Here is a 16,869-nt window from a genome sequence, read left to right as displayed (position 1 = left end):
TTTTTTTTTTTTTTTTTTTTAAGTGTTTTATTAGAAAACAAAATGCAACAGAGCAATAACTGAAACACAACACAAGCAGGGCTCAAGTGTGTTTTGTAAAAATTACCCTTTGCGGACCGCATTTGAGAGGATTAAAACGCTCTCAGGACGTCTACACGTGATCACAGACAGAACTGTTCTGCTTTAGCTGAGCCACATGGCCTTCACGTTAAGTGTTGAACTTCAACCACTCGTGTACAGAGGCATATCAGACAAATTTTAAGAGTAACCACATGTGGTCTTTTGCACAGGCTGAAAGTAATTACAGTAATTTTTCATGAATCGTGTAATCTACATGGCGATAGTATAGCACTGAAGGCATCCGGCCCAGCAGGAAGTCCAACTCTGCCCGTGTGCAGCGTGTAGACAGCCTTAGAAATTATGTACAAACCCCCATCTTTCTGGGACAACAAAACAAATCAAAACAAAAAAATAGAAAAATTAAAATGCCTTTTTTTTTTTCCACTTTCCAGAATTCAAGTGAAGACTAACGATGGTCTAATGGGGAGTGAAACAGCGGAAAAACATAAAGCAACATCAGCCATAGACAACAAATCCAAATGTCCGATGTGCAACTGTTCCTTCTTTTTAGCACAAGTGACAGAGCAGACAGCCGAATATAGAAAAAGAGGAGGAAAAACACAAGTAATATTTACTCGATGCTCGGACTGCTTCTATGTTTACTATGGTCATTGCTGGACTCTCGCTGATGGTGGCTCCTCTCTTTGCTGCGACTGCGTTTGTGAGAGCGCTGTTCTCCGTCTCTCTCCCTGTCCCTCTCCCTGCTGTGGCTGCGCTCCCGTTTCCTGCTCTTCTCCTCTGCCCCACTTTTGTGTCTCCTCTCTCTGCTTCGACTCCGGCTGGACCTTTTGGCCTTCCTCTCGTCCCTGTGCCTTTCCCTATCGTCCTTGTGCCTGCGGTCGTCAGTCTCTCCCCTGCTCTTCTTATCCCTGGACCTCTCCCTCTCAGTGCCTCTGTCTTTATGGTGATCCCTGTCCTTCCTCCTGCTCCTGTCATCCCCGCCGTCCCTTTCCTTCTCCTTGCGCTCGCTCCTACGGTCCCGGCTACCGCTGCGGCTTCTCTTGCGCTCTCGGTTTCTGTCCGCGCTACGGGAGCGTCGCCTTTCCCTGTCCCCTCGGTCCCCCCTCTCCCTGTCTCGGTCCCTGCCTTCCCTCTCCTTCCTCTGCCGGTCACGCTCTCTCTCCAGCTCTCGATCAAAGCTGGGCCCGTGGCGCTCTCTCTCGCGATGGTGGCTCCTGCTCCTGGACCGTTTGGGCGACCTACGGGGGCTCGGTGTCCGCCTGGGTGTCCTGGAAACAGCGACAGAATCATCTTAGAACAATTTACTTCAAAAACAAAACCACACGAGCACAATTCCAAACTCTTACGTTTTAACATTTAACTGACACACAACTTTTTTTTTTTCAAAAGACTGGTATTTTTAGTCATGGCAGAGTTCAGATATTTGAAACTGTGGCACAGATCTACAGATGAGGATGTTTTATATGCAGAACATGTAGCCTTATTTATAGTGCAGTGTCTGTTTCCATGGGCATGTCAGCATTAGCAAAGGTTGATGTCACCGACAGTAGTGGTAAACAAAGTTATCTGAGATGGTGACATCATTATAGGGTGTCAGAGGAGACCTCCCCATTTCCCAGTACACATATTTTGCTTGGACCCCAGCAAAATACCCTCCACATATACATATTCTTAAGATTTGAATAATATGACCTATTCTAACTTTATTGTGCATATCAGATTTTTTTTTTTTTTTTGTCAACATGGATTCTTAAAAAACTTCAAATGTTGCTATTTGCTTTGGATTTTCTACACCAATGTCACCAAAGGATGGATGTGGAGGATGCTGTCTAAGCTTTATCTCCATCTCCCACACAACACACACTGTTCTGGCAAGTCAGACACACACAAGGAGAGACTAATGAAATCTAAATGCTCCACTAAATATCAAAGGAGCTCCTTCAGTCCTGTGGCAGTTCAGTTATGCAATCCCTCTTTCTTCCGCAATTTATTTATTTTTATTCTGATGTATTAAATTTGAGAAGCTATTACAAAACAACTGTTCCTCACCACCTACATTATTATTAGAATTCTAATGATTCTCATTCAGTGCACATAAAAGAAAAAGTTTGACAGAATGATGTGGATATCTGATGTGTCCATTCAGACTACAAATATACCATGAACATCTTTAATACCTATCCCTTGGTTTTTTCATAACCTAATAATGTCCCTTTATTGTTGATTATGCACATGCATGACGTGTCTATACAAAGTTAAAGGTAAGAGACTGTTCTACCTGATTAACAGAGGTTTGCACGTTTTCTGTTACTTTTAGCCATTTACTTAACAAACATGTGTCTCGTGTATTTTGAGCTTATATAACATTTCATGATCAAAGTCCTTGTGGAAAGCAAAAACCTCTTGTGAACATTACAATTTTTATATGTAGTTAATTTTGACATTTATACTGTTAAAATGCTTTTATTAGTAATTGGCATTAAAGAGAGAAATAATAAGATAGACCTTTTCTTTTTCTTTAGTTATAAAAAAAATAACTTAAGGGGCAGAAAAATAAGTTAACATGAAAACAAGTCAACAGCTCACATACTGCAGGACTCAAATCTGTCCCGTTTATTGCTCCATGAAAGCTATAACCTGTGGAGAAGTCTACAGCTCAGTAGAAACACTCAGTCTGAATCACTGCCGTTACCTGGAGCGCCGGCGTTCTCCTTGCCTTCCCGACTCTGCAAACCCGTCCTCATCCTCTTGCGTCTCCTTCTGAGGTACCTTCCGTGGCCTTGCCTTTATTTGCTGGTCAATAACTTTTTGCACAGGCACTGGGATACGGGGGAACAGTGTGGAAAACCACTCCAGTTTGGTCAGGAAGGAGCGCAGCATCTCTCCAATGGTCATCACACAACCACCTCCTGCTTTTACGTCGAGCTCCTAAAACCAAATGGTGGGGGGAAATAAAGCAAGAAAAAGAAAAAGAAAAAAGAAAAACTCAGTTAGCACACAAATTTAGTACATTGACAAATATTTTTTTTTCCAATCTTGCCTCACATCAAAAAGCAATTTGTGATGACCAAGCACTGAACCTTCACCTCTGTTCATCTAGCTTAATCTCTCATCAAAGACCAAAAACCAATCAAATGTGCCTGGCCTTACTTATTAATAGTGGAAACACAGCTCTGAATATCTTAAAAGTCTGGTCTCACCTAACCTGTCTGTTATTTCCTAGTGTCTGTATTTACAGAGTGAGCTTTAATTATGCAGCAAAAGTCACTACATTTATACGACGCAATGCCCATCCTTCATATCCTTGACAGCATCTTCAAAAAAGTAGTAATGTTTAACTATAAACTATAACTTTAACTTGAATATGAAGGAAAGAAAGAGTGAAACATTGGGGCACACTGTCATTGTGCTAAAGGGAAAAAAGAGAAAGAAGCTTTAGCTTCCTTCTTCAATCTCCCAAAAGCATAATGAACGCTCAAAGAGAATAAAAATTGCCCACAGTGTAAGCACAGATTGGAGCAGGTAGGTAAGTGCACACCATTTGAATAGTTATCAATTTTATATGGTAGAGAACAGCCACTTTGCACTCACGCAAACCAACAGTGCTGAGATACAATATCCAATTCACCTGCTGCACAATGGGCATCTAAAGAAAAAAACAGGGGAATTAACCAGTTGGGTAGAATTTCAGAATTATTCAATTCAAATATAATGCAAAAGAACATCAGAGGAGGCCTGGTTGCACAGCCTGGGATAAAATTAGATTTCACCTAAATATGAAAATAATTAACGTAAGCAAATATTTTACATGCAATAAATAACACAGTGTTTATTTCGTGCCAGTGTTCCAATTGCTGTTTATCCCAAATGTAGTTTTGTGCAACAAGTCCTTACAAAAGCTTGTCAGAAAACAGAGGGCATGCCTTAAAATTACAGTGACTAAAAGATTTACTCGGCATCACGTGTGGTACTTACCCCGATAAAAATCAGCAGCAGAGCAGTGAGCAAAAGTAACCTAGCTACTCAGGTTTAGAGGACAAAAACTGGGGACAATTAAGCCAAATGAAGGCAAAGGTGAAAAATCAGCTATGAGCATCACAAGGGGGTGGGTGGGGGAGTACAGCTGTTTATGAGTGACGTTCAACTGTGCATTTCAAGGAGAAGGAGAAAGAAACATGAAATTATTACCCGAGGTGACATACCTCCTCATCATCCAGGAAGCCGTCATACCATTCAAACAAATCTGTTGGGGGCTGAGTGTATCTGAGACAGGAAAGGGAGCACAAGCACAGAAGTTTATCATTTTGAGCTAATGTTTTACAGGAGCAACATGTTTTACACATTTGAGGTAATTATTTAAACAAAACATTGCCTAGTCATATTGCTTCACTTTAAAATTTAGTTAAGATTTTAATTACGAATGCTCATGATGGTCTAAAACAAACAAAAAAAACAAAAAAATTTACATCACTCCATCTCAAACCATCACGGCCATTCTGCTTGACCATCTCCGATTTGCATATAAAGTAACCTTTGTTAGCTTTATTCATGTAAGCAAGCACATCTTTATTTTTATTAATGGTCTATAAACCCACTTCCAGCATGTTTTGTGTACTTGTGAACATGTAAACCTCAAAAACCGTTACAGTTAAAAGCATTATATTTTTACAAATAAATTGTAACTACGTGGAAACATATCTGAATAATGTCCAGTTTACCTATGAGAAAAATTCAAAAAGGATTGTCCATATTTCAGCAAACACTAATAAATAAATTCACACTGCAAAATACAATTTTTGAATATTATATACTTGTAGTTCACAATAACGCAAAAGAAAACTGTAGAATACTTTATAACATCAAATTCTTAAAATGTATTTTCCTTTTTAGGACTCTTGTTATTACAAGTTGTACCAAAGAATTACTGGAATATTGTTATTCTAATTATAACTTAAATGTGTATAATATAGTTTTCATTTAATTATATATTTCCATATTTTGGACTATACTATTTTTAGGCAAACTGGAGATGGTCGAAAAAAACTTTTCTAAACAACGTGATGATTTAAATTGCAATGATGTATCTACGGATCATTAGGGCCATGTTAAGGAAAAAAAGTTTATCAATCATTTTGAGAATATAGGCACAATTTTGAGATTAAAGCCGAAATACTATTTTTGAGATTAAAGTCTAATGTTGATGAGTTAGTGAAATGGTTTTAGTTACAAGGAAAAATATTATCTTTTGGCACATAAACAGTGTGTTGATAAGTTTAAGAATGCTGAGGAGAAGGTGCAGGCAACAACACACACAAACTTGGAAAAGTTGGTCAGATTTGTGCAAAGATGCGAGGATATCCATGGTTATGTTATATCACAAGACACAATAAGACAGCTGATCAAGTTGTCTCACTAAGTCATTAAAAACAAAAGGCATGGGAGCTGGGGCAGTTGTTTGGCTTGAAACCACAACTGTAATGTCTACATTTCGACTTTAATCTCAAAATGAGCTCGATTTTTTATGTCGTCCTAATACTGAAACAAGAAAAAACTTGTAGTGAGTTATAACACATACCTTATATACATGAAACCAAGGGCTCGGATGTACGGAGAGTCTGTGTGTGTAATCAGGCCCATGAGCTGTTTGCGAGTCAGCTTGAGAGTAAATAGTTTGTATAGTAGACAGAAAGCAGTAGAAACAATCCCACCCGTGCCTACTCCGCGTACCTAGCGAAAGAAGACAAGTTTAAATGAAAACTTTAATTTGCAACATTGCCACAAAACTATTAAACTCACCAGCGGAAGTGCAGTGAATTATAGCTTATGTAATGGTGCACAACTGATTTCACCAGTTTACAGATCAGATTAAGTGACTTTATCAAGCTGCCATCCTTCATCCTGGCACAGAAAAAAGGGAAAGGTGGGGAGTACAAAAAGCACGTACTTCTCACTTACCCCTCCGCACATTCCAGTCTGGCCTGCAGTCTTTCTGCTTCCTTTTTCCCAGGGCTCAATGTGAGTCACCTGCAGGCACACAGACAAACACAAACCGCTTAAAAAAAAAAAAAAACCCACACACACCAATCAACTCCATGACGCTTCAAGGCATTATCAAAACAACGACAGAGATTTACTTTCCTAATATTTCTTTAACATATGCCCAATCAACGGGTCTCAAACTCAAGTGGAGTAGTTCTAACGTTAACGACGGAAGGCAATTAAGGTCACTTTAATTGATATAATAATGTTAATGTTAATAATCTCTTTAACTAACAGTAATTCAAAGTTATACGCATACTGTGCTGTACAACACGACAACACCAGCTTCCCTCGCCTGCATTGGGAGTTATATAAACCCTGCCCTCCCCGCTGCGCTTATTACTTTACGACAGTTGTACACTGCTACAACCCCGCTAGCTAAACTGGACGTGGTTACCTAACCTAGCATGCGGGTTAGCATCAGCAGATGTTATTGTTATCGTTACCTTGAAATAGATTTCGTCCACAACTTCATGGTAGGTCTTTAGCTCATAAAGCTGTACTTTGAAATACGGCGAAGACAGCACGTTGGTAAGAATCATTGGGTTAAGGTTCATAGTCTTTTCGTTGCCCCACAGGGGCAGTACGTTTCCATGTTTTCCAGATGTAGGCTTGCTAACGGCCTGCGTTGGTAGCTGGTTTCCGACGGTAGCCATGTTAGCTGAATCCACCACCGCTATGCTTTCTTTAATTTTTGCGTATATCCGGCTACAGATCCATCAACATTAGGTAGTGAACTGTCGACCGTTAATAAATTTGCCTGTTTAATCCTTGGTGAAATGTAGTTAAATTGAGGATAATAACTTCCCGCCGTCGGTGTAGCTAAAGTACTGCGAGGTGGAACCGGAAGTGTGACGTTTGTGGTGCACTGCTGCTGTCCTGCGACGTTGATACGTCAGCGCGTTTAACTTTTAAAATAAAAGCATGCAAGCTCGCATGAATGCTTTTAAAATAAAAGCATGCAAGCTCGCATGAATGGTTTAAGTTATATTTGACAGGTCAAACAAATACGGTTTTAAAAGATGTGGTTTTACAATTATATCCAGGTATAACTAATTCAAAACACGTAAGCTTTCTGTTGGTATTCGTGTGAATGTAGTTAGCGAATTCTTACTTTGAAAAGGCTTTCCCCAAACCGGAAGTAGCATCGTCAATTTTTTTATATTTTTATTTTTTAAAACATCTATGGTTTTGGCGTGCACATTTCAAGAATTTAGACACAAAATCCAGTTATTCCAAACATCGAGGTTTCTCTTTCAGTGTTTACTTTCCTTTTTAATTATTTTGTTGAAATGTGGCTGTCTTTCACACTCTTCTGCACTAGGATTTAGAAATGAAGCACAAATACTAGATAGAAACTTTCCAGAATTAAAGTTTTTATTTAAAAAAGTTGACAACAAATGCAGGAAAATGTCAACAAACTGACTGAGTGTATATACAGTTAATCTCTATAAACAGATATGTGCATGTGATGATAACCAGCGGGTTGTCAGAATGACATACTGATACAGATGCTGTACAAAGATGTATATTTGGCAGCAAAATATACATTAAGGATTGTACATCTTTAATTTGGTGAAACTAATTTGTGACTAAAAAAAAATATATTACTAGTATTATTATTATTATGATGATTATGATTAACTTAACATCCACACACAATTAACTGTATTAATGTCAATATTTTCAATGCTGTAACCCTTCATCACAACCAGATGAAGAAAGGTGTTCATTTGTATTGAGCATGAATTATTAAAATAAAATCTTACTATAACCACAATAAATAACCAACCAACTATAACCATTGTCAGTTTTATAATACTTGGATTTTACATAGGTAGAGGTGTGCAATTGTCTGGAATCTACATTTAGATAAAATCCTTTTCATAGATGTCAAAAGTTTACCTTTCTTGCAGAAAACACCTGTTAAAAAATGAGAGAGAGGAAAGAAACCCTCTTTAACCCATAGTCATATGCCATATTTCTTCCACAACCCTCTTTTGCTTTTGCAGCTTAAATACCAAAACCAAAACAAACCCTGTCAGTGGGTTTGTTTTGACATTTTGGCTTGTCACTTCAAGTGAATTTATAAAAAAAAAAAAAAAAAAAAAAAAAAAATCACAGCTGTACCAAAGACATCTAACGGACATGTGGAATTATTATAAGCATTTTTTAAATGAAAACCCCAGCATGAAAATGCCACTAAGTGGGGTAAGCAGAAGACTTACAGTATGTCTTACTTTTTCCAAAGAGGACAAGAAGATCAGTGCACCAATTATCTCAGTCCGCAAAACGTTTCAATAACGTGGCCTTCAGCTCCACTTCCTGAACACTAGGGGGCTGTCCTGGCTAAGCTGCACATCAGCTGGAGAGTGATTGCATAAGAGAAATTAGATCTCCCTTGGAATGAGATGGTGCAAGTTCTGATGGTAAAGCCACTGTTCAGTCCTTTGGCCTCTGCATCAGAATAATACAGCACCCTTTGTGGGGACACGTGCTTTCCAAAGCCTAGCGCTTGATGACCACCTGCTCAAAGGCTCCAATTGCGACCCTGAAAGAGAATGCCGCAGTTTGTTACAGGACAGGAAAACACACACAATATAAGGATCGCCATCTGATCTGGCAGATCTGATTTTATCATGAAAATGTGCCCCTTAAGTATAGAACATGAAGACCAGTTACACAGAGTATAAAGCAGATACATAGAGTCCTTATCAGAACCCTTATTTAGCCTTCTTCTAATTGCCCATATTTATAGTAAATGTTTGGTGTCTGGTGTCTTGCACCCCCAACCCATGGTTACATAATCAAACCCACCTCATGTGCTGGCTTCCCAAAGCTGTACTTCCTCCAGGACCAACAAACAAGCTGAGCCCCTCCTCTGCAGCAACACAAACACAAATACACATTAGAAATAAGAAAAACGAAAATCAGCTCCTACAGTCGGGGCTTAAAAAAATGCCCCACTTGTTTTAAGGTTAAATTAACCAATAAATGAGTTTTAGGCAAGCAAGATCTTTTCAGGAACAGAGGTAGGTAGTTTACACTTGAGGATGCATTTCCACACAAAAATGTGTGCAACATTTGTCTCAATAAACAGGGAGACTCATCCTTTCTTAATCTCAACACAACAAACAACTCTTCTCTCTCTAAGACTTTGTAACAGGGTAGCTATCCAGATGTGAGTTTAAACCACACCTCATGGCATTACTGTGATAAGTTATGCAATTCTTCATGAAAGATGAATCATCTTTGGCAAGATTAGTTTAAGGACTTAGATTAACCCCTAGAGACATTACAGTGTTGCGACACCTCAAAGTAACTTGATCCCATCTGCAACATGGTGGGAAACATTCCACACCAAGATCAGGAGTACACACCCTCTGCACTGGAGTCCAAGAATCCGTGGCTGAAATCCTGGCTCTGGAGGATTTTCTCAATTATATCATCTGCATCCACTCTGGTCGCATCGACTCTTTTCAGCTGATTCTCCACAGAGTTCTGCTTGACTGGGTGTCTAACAAGGGAAGAGAAACATGGGTCAGTATTGCAAATACAGGGTTCAAACACCAAGAAAAAAATGTCATTTATAAATTAGGAAATACTATACATTGTCATCAGGTTAAATAGAGCATGGAAATAATGTAATAGTGGTCAAAAGACCACCATCTTATCAATAGCATACTATTCCAAGGCCAGAGTAACTGTCTGTATCACCTTTGAGCCTTTAAATGTATTGCAGGGCTGTCAAACGTATGATGATAAGTTGCAGGGACTGGGGGAGTAGTCTTATTCTCCTTCTCTCCTCTCTCCACCTGCTGATCACTGTGTTCAAGGATGCTGCCGATGCCAGTAGAGGCAGAACCTCCTGACCCGCTCCGCCGATGGCTCAGATCTGTTAAACTGGAGTTGTTTGAGCTGTAACCTACAGCATGTGAGGGGGAAAAACCCATATAGTAAATAAATATGAGAACATTTCCAATGATTAAAGTGAATAAATGTGTGTCACAGTATTTCTACCCGAAATTTTTGACAGCTGACTTGCATAGCTGGGTGTTCGAGAGTGACCAAATGTTACCAGCTCCTCTGGCACTGATACAGACTTTCCTGGAGTCCCTGTTAAAAAAAAAAGTGATGTATTCAGTAAATTATAATAAATTGCAGTAAATTAAATAGAAATCAGACATTTTTTATAGCTTTGCTATCATAATTGACAAAACATAACAAAACATGATAAAACGTAAATGCAGCTACTGCTATCCAGTGTCATGATTAAGGAATATTGATTTCATAGTCGACCCCATTACAGTCTCCCAAAAAATATCTGTGTTTCTGTAAGAAACTGACCAGTAATATTAAAGGGTATTTGTCATAAGCTACATATACATACCAGAGACTGAGTGTGATATGTGCATGTCTCCTCCTTTCCTCCCCTCAAGTAGACCCTCTGCATTTGCCTGTGGGATCCCCAGAGTCATGGCTGTAGATGGGGGACTAAAGGGAACACAGGTTTTGGTTAACTTCATTAAAACCTATGTAAACAAAGCTTCCCTACATCAGACCTTTTGGCTTATCGTGGCATGGAAACCACAGCTGGTTACTGAATTGATAATTCACGACTAGGTGAGCTTGCCGGGTTGCTCACTGATTTAACTGTGACACCTTTTGCTACAGCTGGAACAGCTGTCGCTGGTGTTGTGAGTAAGACTTCATCTATGTTTGTGCTATCATAGACACCTACTATAGCTGGAAATAACACATAAGTGGTTTCTGAATACTTTTGATAAGCGTTTCTATGCAAGTGTGTCTGTGGTGGGCAGATATTCTGCCACAACTGTATAAAGTGCATGTTTTACATATGTAGGTGACATTAAAATGAAGGGCAAATTCAAAAACACATGCAGCCAGAAAGCATGTTGGCTTCACAGCTGGTGTGTCCCTACTGGAATCAGCTGGTGCTTTTACTGCCAAGTCAAAATATCAACCATCCATGTAAACACACTTTCTGTGTAGCTTTGACGATAATATTCAAACACATTTACTCATAAACAATTGGCTGTTTGATCACACTGGTTAGTATTAGTTATAAGCAAGTTATGAGCAACCTCTAGTTTGGCAAACAACAAAAGGCACAGTAACGCGAGTTCTAAAAAGTGTGAAAAAAGAGCATCCTTTCTCCTCCGCGTTGTAAATCCCACACACACACACACACACACACACACAATGAGTAACACTCTGTGGGTTGGGTGACTAAGCTCTAGACATCTCCAGGGCAACAGCTTCTGTGTTATTACACTAAGCATGAGCTGAAACAGGAAAGAAATATCAAGAAAGGCAGCTTACTGTTTGCACATGGTACAGTCTTTGCCAGGAGTGCGACGTTACATCACATCATTTGCGACAAACCTGTTCTACATAAAGCTTCTGATCACATATCAGCCATTGGTCACTCTTAAGGTTGGGCAGCTCAATGTTTTGGGTGAGGCATCATTAGCTCTCAGATAAGACAACAATAAGGCCTTACCTACAAAGTACTTTGCCATTACTTCTCTGCATCTCATTACTGATAACATGCGTGAGGGTGTCACTTTAGGACAGACAGGAAGTCAAGAAAGCACTTCCTCTGAGGTTAGAGGCAGACGTTTATACCTCAGGAGCAGACTTTCGTTGCAACCACAAATATAAAGCTTTGCAGTTAGGCATGCAAACCAAATTGAGTATTTATCAAAATTAAATAAATAAATATATATATATATTAAAAAAAAGATAATTTAAGAATTTCTTAGTTGCACGTGTGAGATGTTAGGTTGAAGAAGCACTCTTACGTTTTAAAACAGGGATCTCCAGACATAAGCTGTGTGGTGATGACAACCTGTGACAGAGACAAGAGCAACAGGATTGGCAGCTTTAGAAAGGAATACAAAGGCATACAGCTTTCTGCTTTCTAGTTTGGTTTCACACAGTATCTTTTAAGTGTGGTTAATATAATAAGATTTTCTGAGAAAGTTGATTGCATGTGTTTCTTTTTGCCCCTGGAGGAACACATATATTTTAACCTCATTCCCACAGCGCAGGTAGTTTATAAGTCACAAGCTCAGACATGTCTTGTCTCAGCTTTCAGGGCGCTCACTTTTTTCCAATGTATGTCACACATTCAGCTTCCTCAAATATACATGTGTTCTTGTCTATTGAGAAATTCACTTAGTTTTCTTAATGTGAACAGACAAACAAGAGTGAACTACTGAGCTGTGACAACACATTACCAGTGTGATAGATACTCTTAAGGTCCCTTTCCATCTTATTTATTGTTGTTTTAAAGCTGTGTGTCTTGCATCATTGTCATACCTTGAGAATTGAGTTATCTTGTCTTGTGTTCTTTGTGTCATATCCCTCCAGGAGACAGCGTCGTACTGTGCTGCCAGACCCAGCAAACTCAGACAGGTTCAAGTCAGCAAAGCCCAGCTGTGCAGAGTGAAAAGTGACAACTCAACAAGTTTGAACTGATTAGAAGTCAGCTGACATACCTTAAATATAGATTTTTATTTATTTTTTTTTTACAAAGGATCACAAGATTTAAGTCCTACAAACACAGAAATTCAATGCAGGTCTAGTTATGGGAAACAATGTAACCTGCATGAGTTGGGATCTTGGAAACTTGAGAAATAAGATTGCCTAATTCTTTAACTCCTCATTGGAGTTATTGGTTAACATGTCAGTCTTTTTTTTCCCAATCAGTGACCAAAGCCGGAAACTGCAAGCTATTAAAAAAAAAAAAAAAAAATTCTCAGGGCATCTGAAGGACGTCTCGTTATCATCGTTATCCAAGGTTTGATAAGACTTGTTATTAAGCAGATTTTTTTCCACCACAACAATTCTACACACTTTAGAAGAAAAGTGTTACCTTTGCGTATGTTTTTCCACCCTTCAATTCCTGAAATGACAAAAAAGTGATATCACATCATTTGCCTGTTTATTTACTATTCCTTGCCTCTACAAGTTTTTGCAGGACAACTAAAGTCCGTGAACAACAATGAACTGCTGTGTTGAAGTTACAACAGTTCTTCTAACCTTATGTAAATAGACACTCAAGTCTCTGTTCACTGCATGAACTATGGCTATGGAACAACTCACACTGTGCATTCTCAATTGTGTCAGCAAAACAGAAACAAAGGGTTTTGTACCTTGCGCACCGACACACGGCACACACAGGGGTCTAGCACACCCGTCCCAGCGTTGGCACTCATCTTACACATGAAAGAGAATTTCTTCTTCCAGCGCACACAGTTGGCTTGGACGGGCTCCCTGTAAGACAAGTGAGTTTAATCACTAGTGGACATACAGATATATCACAGTATCTTAATAGCTTCCAAATGTGTGGAGAAGAAAGGATTAGCACTTATTCAAGCAGTAAACAAGCTCCTTTTATGCTTTGGCAATTCTCAGACTGGTGTGCTGCATATAAAGTTTATAGCTATTGCTAATTTCCAACCCTTGTCGTCTATCAGATGATGATATTTAACTGCAATAGTCTGATATTGAGTAACAAACATGCGTATCAATTTAGCACATTCTTTTATGTTAGGAAATGTCACAGTTTTATTTTGTATGCAGGTTTTCAAGAAGTATAATGAGATGCTTCTAAATAGTTTTTATACTGTCCTTCTAAAAGCAGCTCTCAAAACCACAAAAGCAGCCAGGCAGTTTTTTGGGCAGTAGAATAAAACAGAACACATCTTTATTGTTGTTCCACATGTGCAATGAAACTGAATGCAATCCTATCATTATATATATATATATATAAAAAAGATTCCAAAAAGGAAAGTAAACATATCATAACACACATACGAAATGAAAATAAGTTATGATCTACAATCACTGAGACACAAAAGCTCCATGCACAGGATCACCAGTCAAAACCTGAAAAATCAGCCAAATAAATAAATGATAGATAGATAAAACTTTTAAAAACTTTGCTGACTTTGGGAACAAAGTTGTTTTATTGTTGTTGGTTTTTTTTAAGGTATGGGGGATAGATAGATAGTGTGTTTGCAGGTTATTTTCAAAGGAAGCAGGAAATAAAAAGCAGTGGTTGAGGCAGGATAAACTTAAGAATACCGTGTTTACACAATAGTTTAGGGAGAGTTACCATAGCAAAGTAATGAGGGCCAGCGCTTCCGACTCCGTTTTTCCAGAGTGACTCATTAAAGTAACGTGCAGTAAAAAACAGCGTCCCAGGAGACTATGACCTAGCAATCTGTTCTGGGGCTTCTCACTGCCATAAATTAGGGACACGTGATTACTGTAGATTTTTCTTTTTTTAATCATTAGAAAAACAATGAAAGAAAGTATTACTTTAAATAATTGTTTCAACCAGAGTCAGTGTTATATTAAACAAACAAACATCCCAATGTTAACCATTATTGTTAATATCCCAAGGTCGACCGGTGGTCTCACTGTTCCACTACACAATTAACAGCAGTTGTTGCTTAGCAACTGCTTAGATAAACTTTACAAATATGGGTTAGATTAAAAAAAAGTAGCTCTCTTGAAACGACGAACGAGAGTCTCTGTGTTCGTTTTAATGCGTTAAATCACTCTGCTGGTCTTTTCTGTTGCCTCCTTACGTACAGGTCTTCAACTGTCGTTGAGGTAAGTTTACGTAGTTTAAGTTAGCGAACAGCTGGTGTTGAGTTAGCTAAACGTCAGCTACGAATACAGCGGAATGCTGTGGGCACCGAAGAAGCAACCACGACGCAATAAATGCAAACAGGTGTCAAAAATAAGCTGAATTTGGGCCTGACTGATGAAAGTTTTCCCAAACAACTAGTGACCTGTTGCTATAAATAGCTAAATTAAATTATAAGAAAAATCTTACCGGGAGGACTCTTCAGCAAAACCTCCATCCAGTAGTCTGACTTTACAAAATAAAACTCCGTTGACAATGGGAACCGACGACAATTCCTCCAAGTCGAAGTCCACCTTAAATTTAAATCTCTTTTTCTTCATAAGAATAAACGACATGATGTGAGACTGTGCAGCGCAAGTATCCGGGTGAAACTGTGGAGGTGGTAGACAGCCGAACACTTTCTCCGAGCTGTCTCTGCTGCTCACTCAGCTGTCGCTGCTCTGCAGACACGACTCAAAGTTCAAATCTCTTCCTTCCCACCCACTGAAACACAATATTAATGACGCCAGGGAAATTCCGCGGTGTGATTGGACAGCTAGGTTAAAGAAAAAAAAAAGAAATGCCGACAGCCCGAATTTAACGTGTGTAGGTGGGTATTGGTACAGTTGTTACAGTGTGGCTGAAACTCACTGTGGCAACACGAGCAACACCTCTTGTGGGGGGGTCAGCACTGACCATAAAAGACAAAACAGAAGGTGGCATGTGACAAAAGGAGGAAATGCAAAACAAGATGGTTTAAAGTTGAGTTGTCCGCAGTTAGCACTATTAAAATGTAAACGTTGTTAATAAATGCATGGAACAATGTCATCTCAGACTGTATACGGTTTAACCTGACCTGACCTTTATCTTATCTTATCTTTCTATCAGTAGTGAACAAAGTGATCATTACAGACATAATTGCTAGCTGGGGACAAAAATAATAATAAAATATGATAACATTTACTTTCACAAAAAAGGTTTGGAAAACCTGAATAAAGTTATGCGAAAAAGTTTTTACAGATGTGGTGCTGTTCATTATGGCTATACATCCCCAATTTGTTCTCATCTGTCCAAACCATATTAGTCCAGATATCGCGTGGTTTGCTCTGAAGCAGTTTTGCAAACCTAAACTGTGGTGTGATGTTCTTCTTATTTCTTTAAGCATCACATGTTGTGGCTTTGGGCTGAATTTGCTTGGGCATCCACTCCTGGGAAGACTGAACGCTTCAAATCAGCAAACTGCCAAAATCCCTGCTTTTAAAGAGGTGCTCATACTTCCTGATCAATTAATAAACCTGGTTGTTACTTAATCGCGTAATTACCCTGAAATAAGGAAGGATTTACTTTGTTTTTCGCATGACTATATGCAGTCCGGTGAAATCTTTGTTTTTCACATGACTTTACATTCTATAATAAAATCAGCTAAATAAAGTAGACTACCTCAACAAGATAAAATAGAACAACGTGCAAACAGGATGTGATATGAGAGATGAAAGAATTATCTTAATAAAATTTAAATTGAATGCGTTCAGTTGCTTTACTGAAAAATAAAAATATATAAAAACAACACATGGGAAAAGTACCAGATAGCACATTATGGCTGTGAGCAGCTTTAATCTTCTAGCTTATGGTGGAGATGTTTGAATCTACTAAAAGACTGATGGATAAAAGTTTTTTTTCTTTATCTAAAACATAGCCTCATTTGTCAGTAATGTAGACGTGCGGTCACTTTTGGGTGTCATCCATGGGAATGGCAGGAAGTATCCAACTTGTGGTTAGACGTGACTTTTATACCGTTCACAAAATAAACCAGAAGTCGCTCAAATTTAAGCAATCCTGAGCTGATGCATAACCAGTCAACAGGCTGAAATAGCAGTTATCAGCACATATAGTATAGGCTACTCTACACTAAGAAAAATAAAGGTGTCAACTGGAACCAAAAGTGGTTCTTTAGACTGATACCATAGAAGAACCTTTTTAATGCCACAAAGAACCTTTCAAGCAATGGTTCTTTGAAGAACCATTTCTTTCAGTAGTTCACTGAAGAACCTTTAAAGGTGCCCCAAAGAACCATTAAGAAATGG

At 38.8% G+C, this 16,869-nt stretch overlaps 2 protein-coding genes across 2 annotated transcripts; both read right to left on the bottom strand.

The window, feature by feature from the left end:
• Positions 1 to 7: 7 nt before the first annotated feature.
• Positions 8 to 6,999, bottom strand: prpf38b (pre-mRNA processing factor 38B). Its single transcript, XM_084912718.1, has 6 exons — positions 6,567 to 6,999; positions 6,037 to 6,105; positions 5,657 to 5,808; positions 4,284 to 4,344; positions 2,774 to 3,009; positions 8 to 1,349 (listed from the first exon to the last, which is right to left on the bottom strand). Exons 1-6 carry the CDS (start codon positions 6,774 to 6,776, stop codon positions 692 to 694), a joined length of 1,386 nt encoding a protein of 461 aa, XP_084768844.1. The 5' UTR covers positions 6,777 to 6,999; the 3' UTR covers positions 8 to 691.
• Positions 7,000 to 7,476: 477 nt separating this feature from the next.
• LOC146367516 (EEIG family member 2-like) lies at positions 7,477 to 16,204 on the bottom strand. Its single transcript, XM_084911489.1, has 11 exons — positions 14,996 to 16,204; positions 13,302 to 13,422; positions 13,022 to 13,051; positions 12,466 to 12,582; positions 11,946 to 11,992; positions 10,511 to 10,614; positions 10,141 to 10,236; positions 9,838 to 10,045; positions 9,501 to 9,637; positions 8,938 to 9,001; positions 7,477 to 8,671 (listed from the first exon to the last, which is right to left on the bottom strand). The coding sequence occupies exons 1-11, from the start codon at positions 15,139 to 15,141 to the stop codon at positions 8,629 to 8,631; spliced, it is 1,113 nt and encodes a 370-aa protein (XP_084767615.1). The 5' UTR covers positions 15,142 to 16,204; the 3' UTR covers positions 7,477 to 8,628.
• Between the last annotated feature and the right edge of the window lie 665 nt (positions 16,205 to 16,869).

This window comes from Perissodus microlepis, chromosome 18 (assembly GCF_051167445.1).
Source record: "Perissodus microlepis isolate ML-2025 ecotype Zambia chromosome 18, ASM5116744v1, whole genome shotgun sequence".
Classification (NCBI taxonomy): domain Eukaryota; kingdom Metazoa; phylum Chordata; class Actinopteri; order Cichliformes; family Cichlidae; genus Perissodus; species Perissodus microlepis.
The sequence above is the reverse complement of the archived record's forward strand: the minus strand, read 5'-3'. Positions and strand labels throughout refer to the sequence as shown.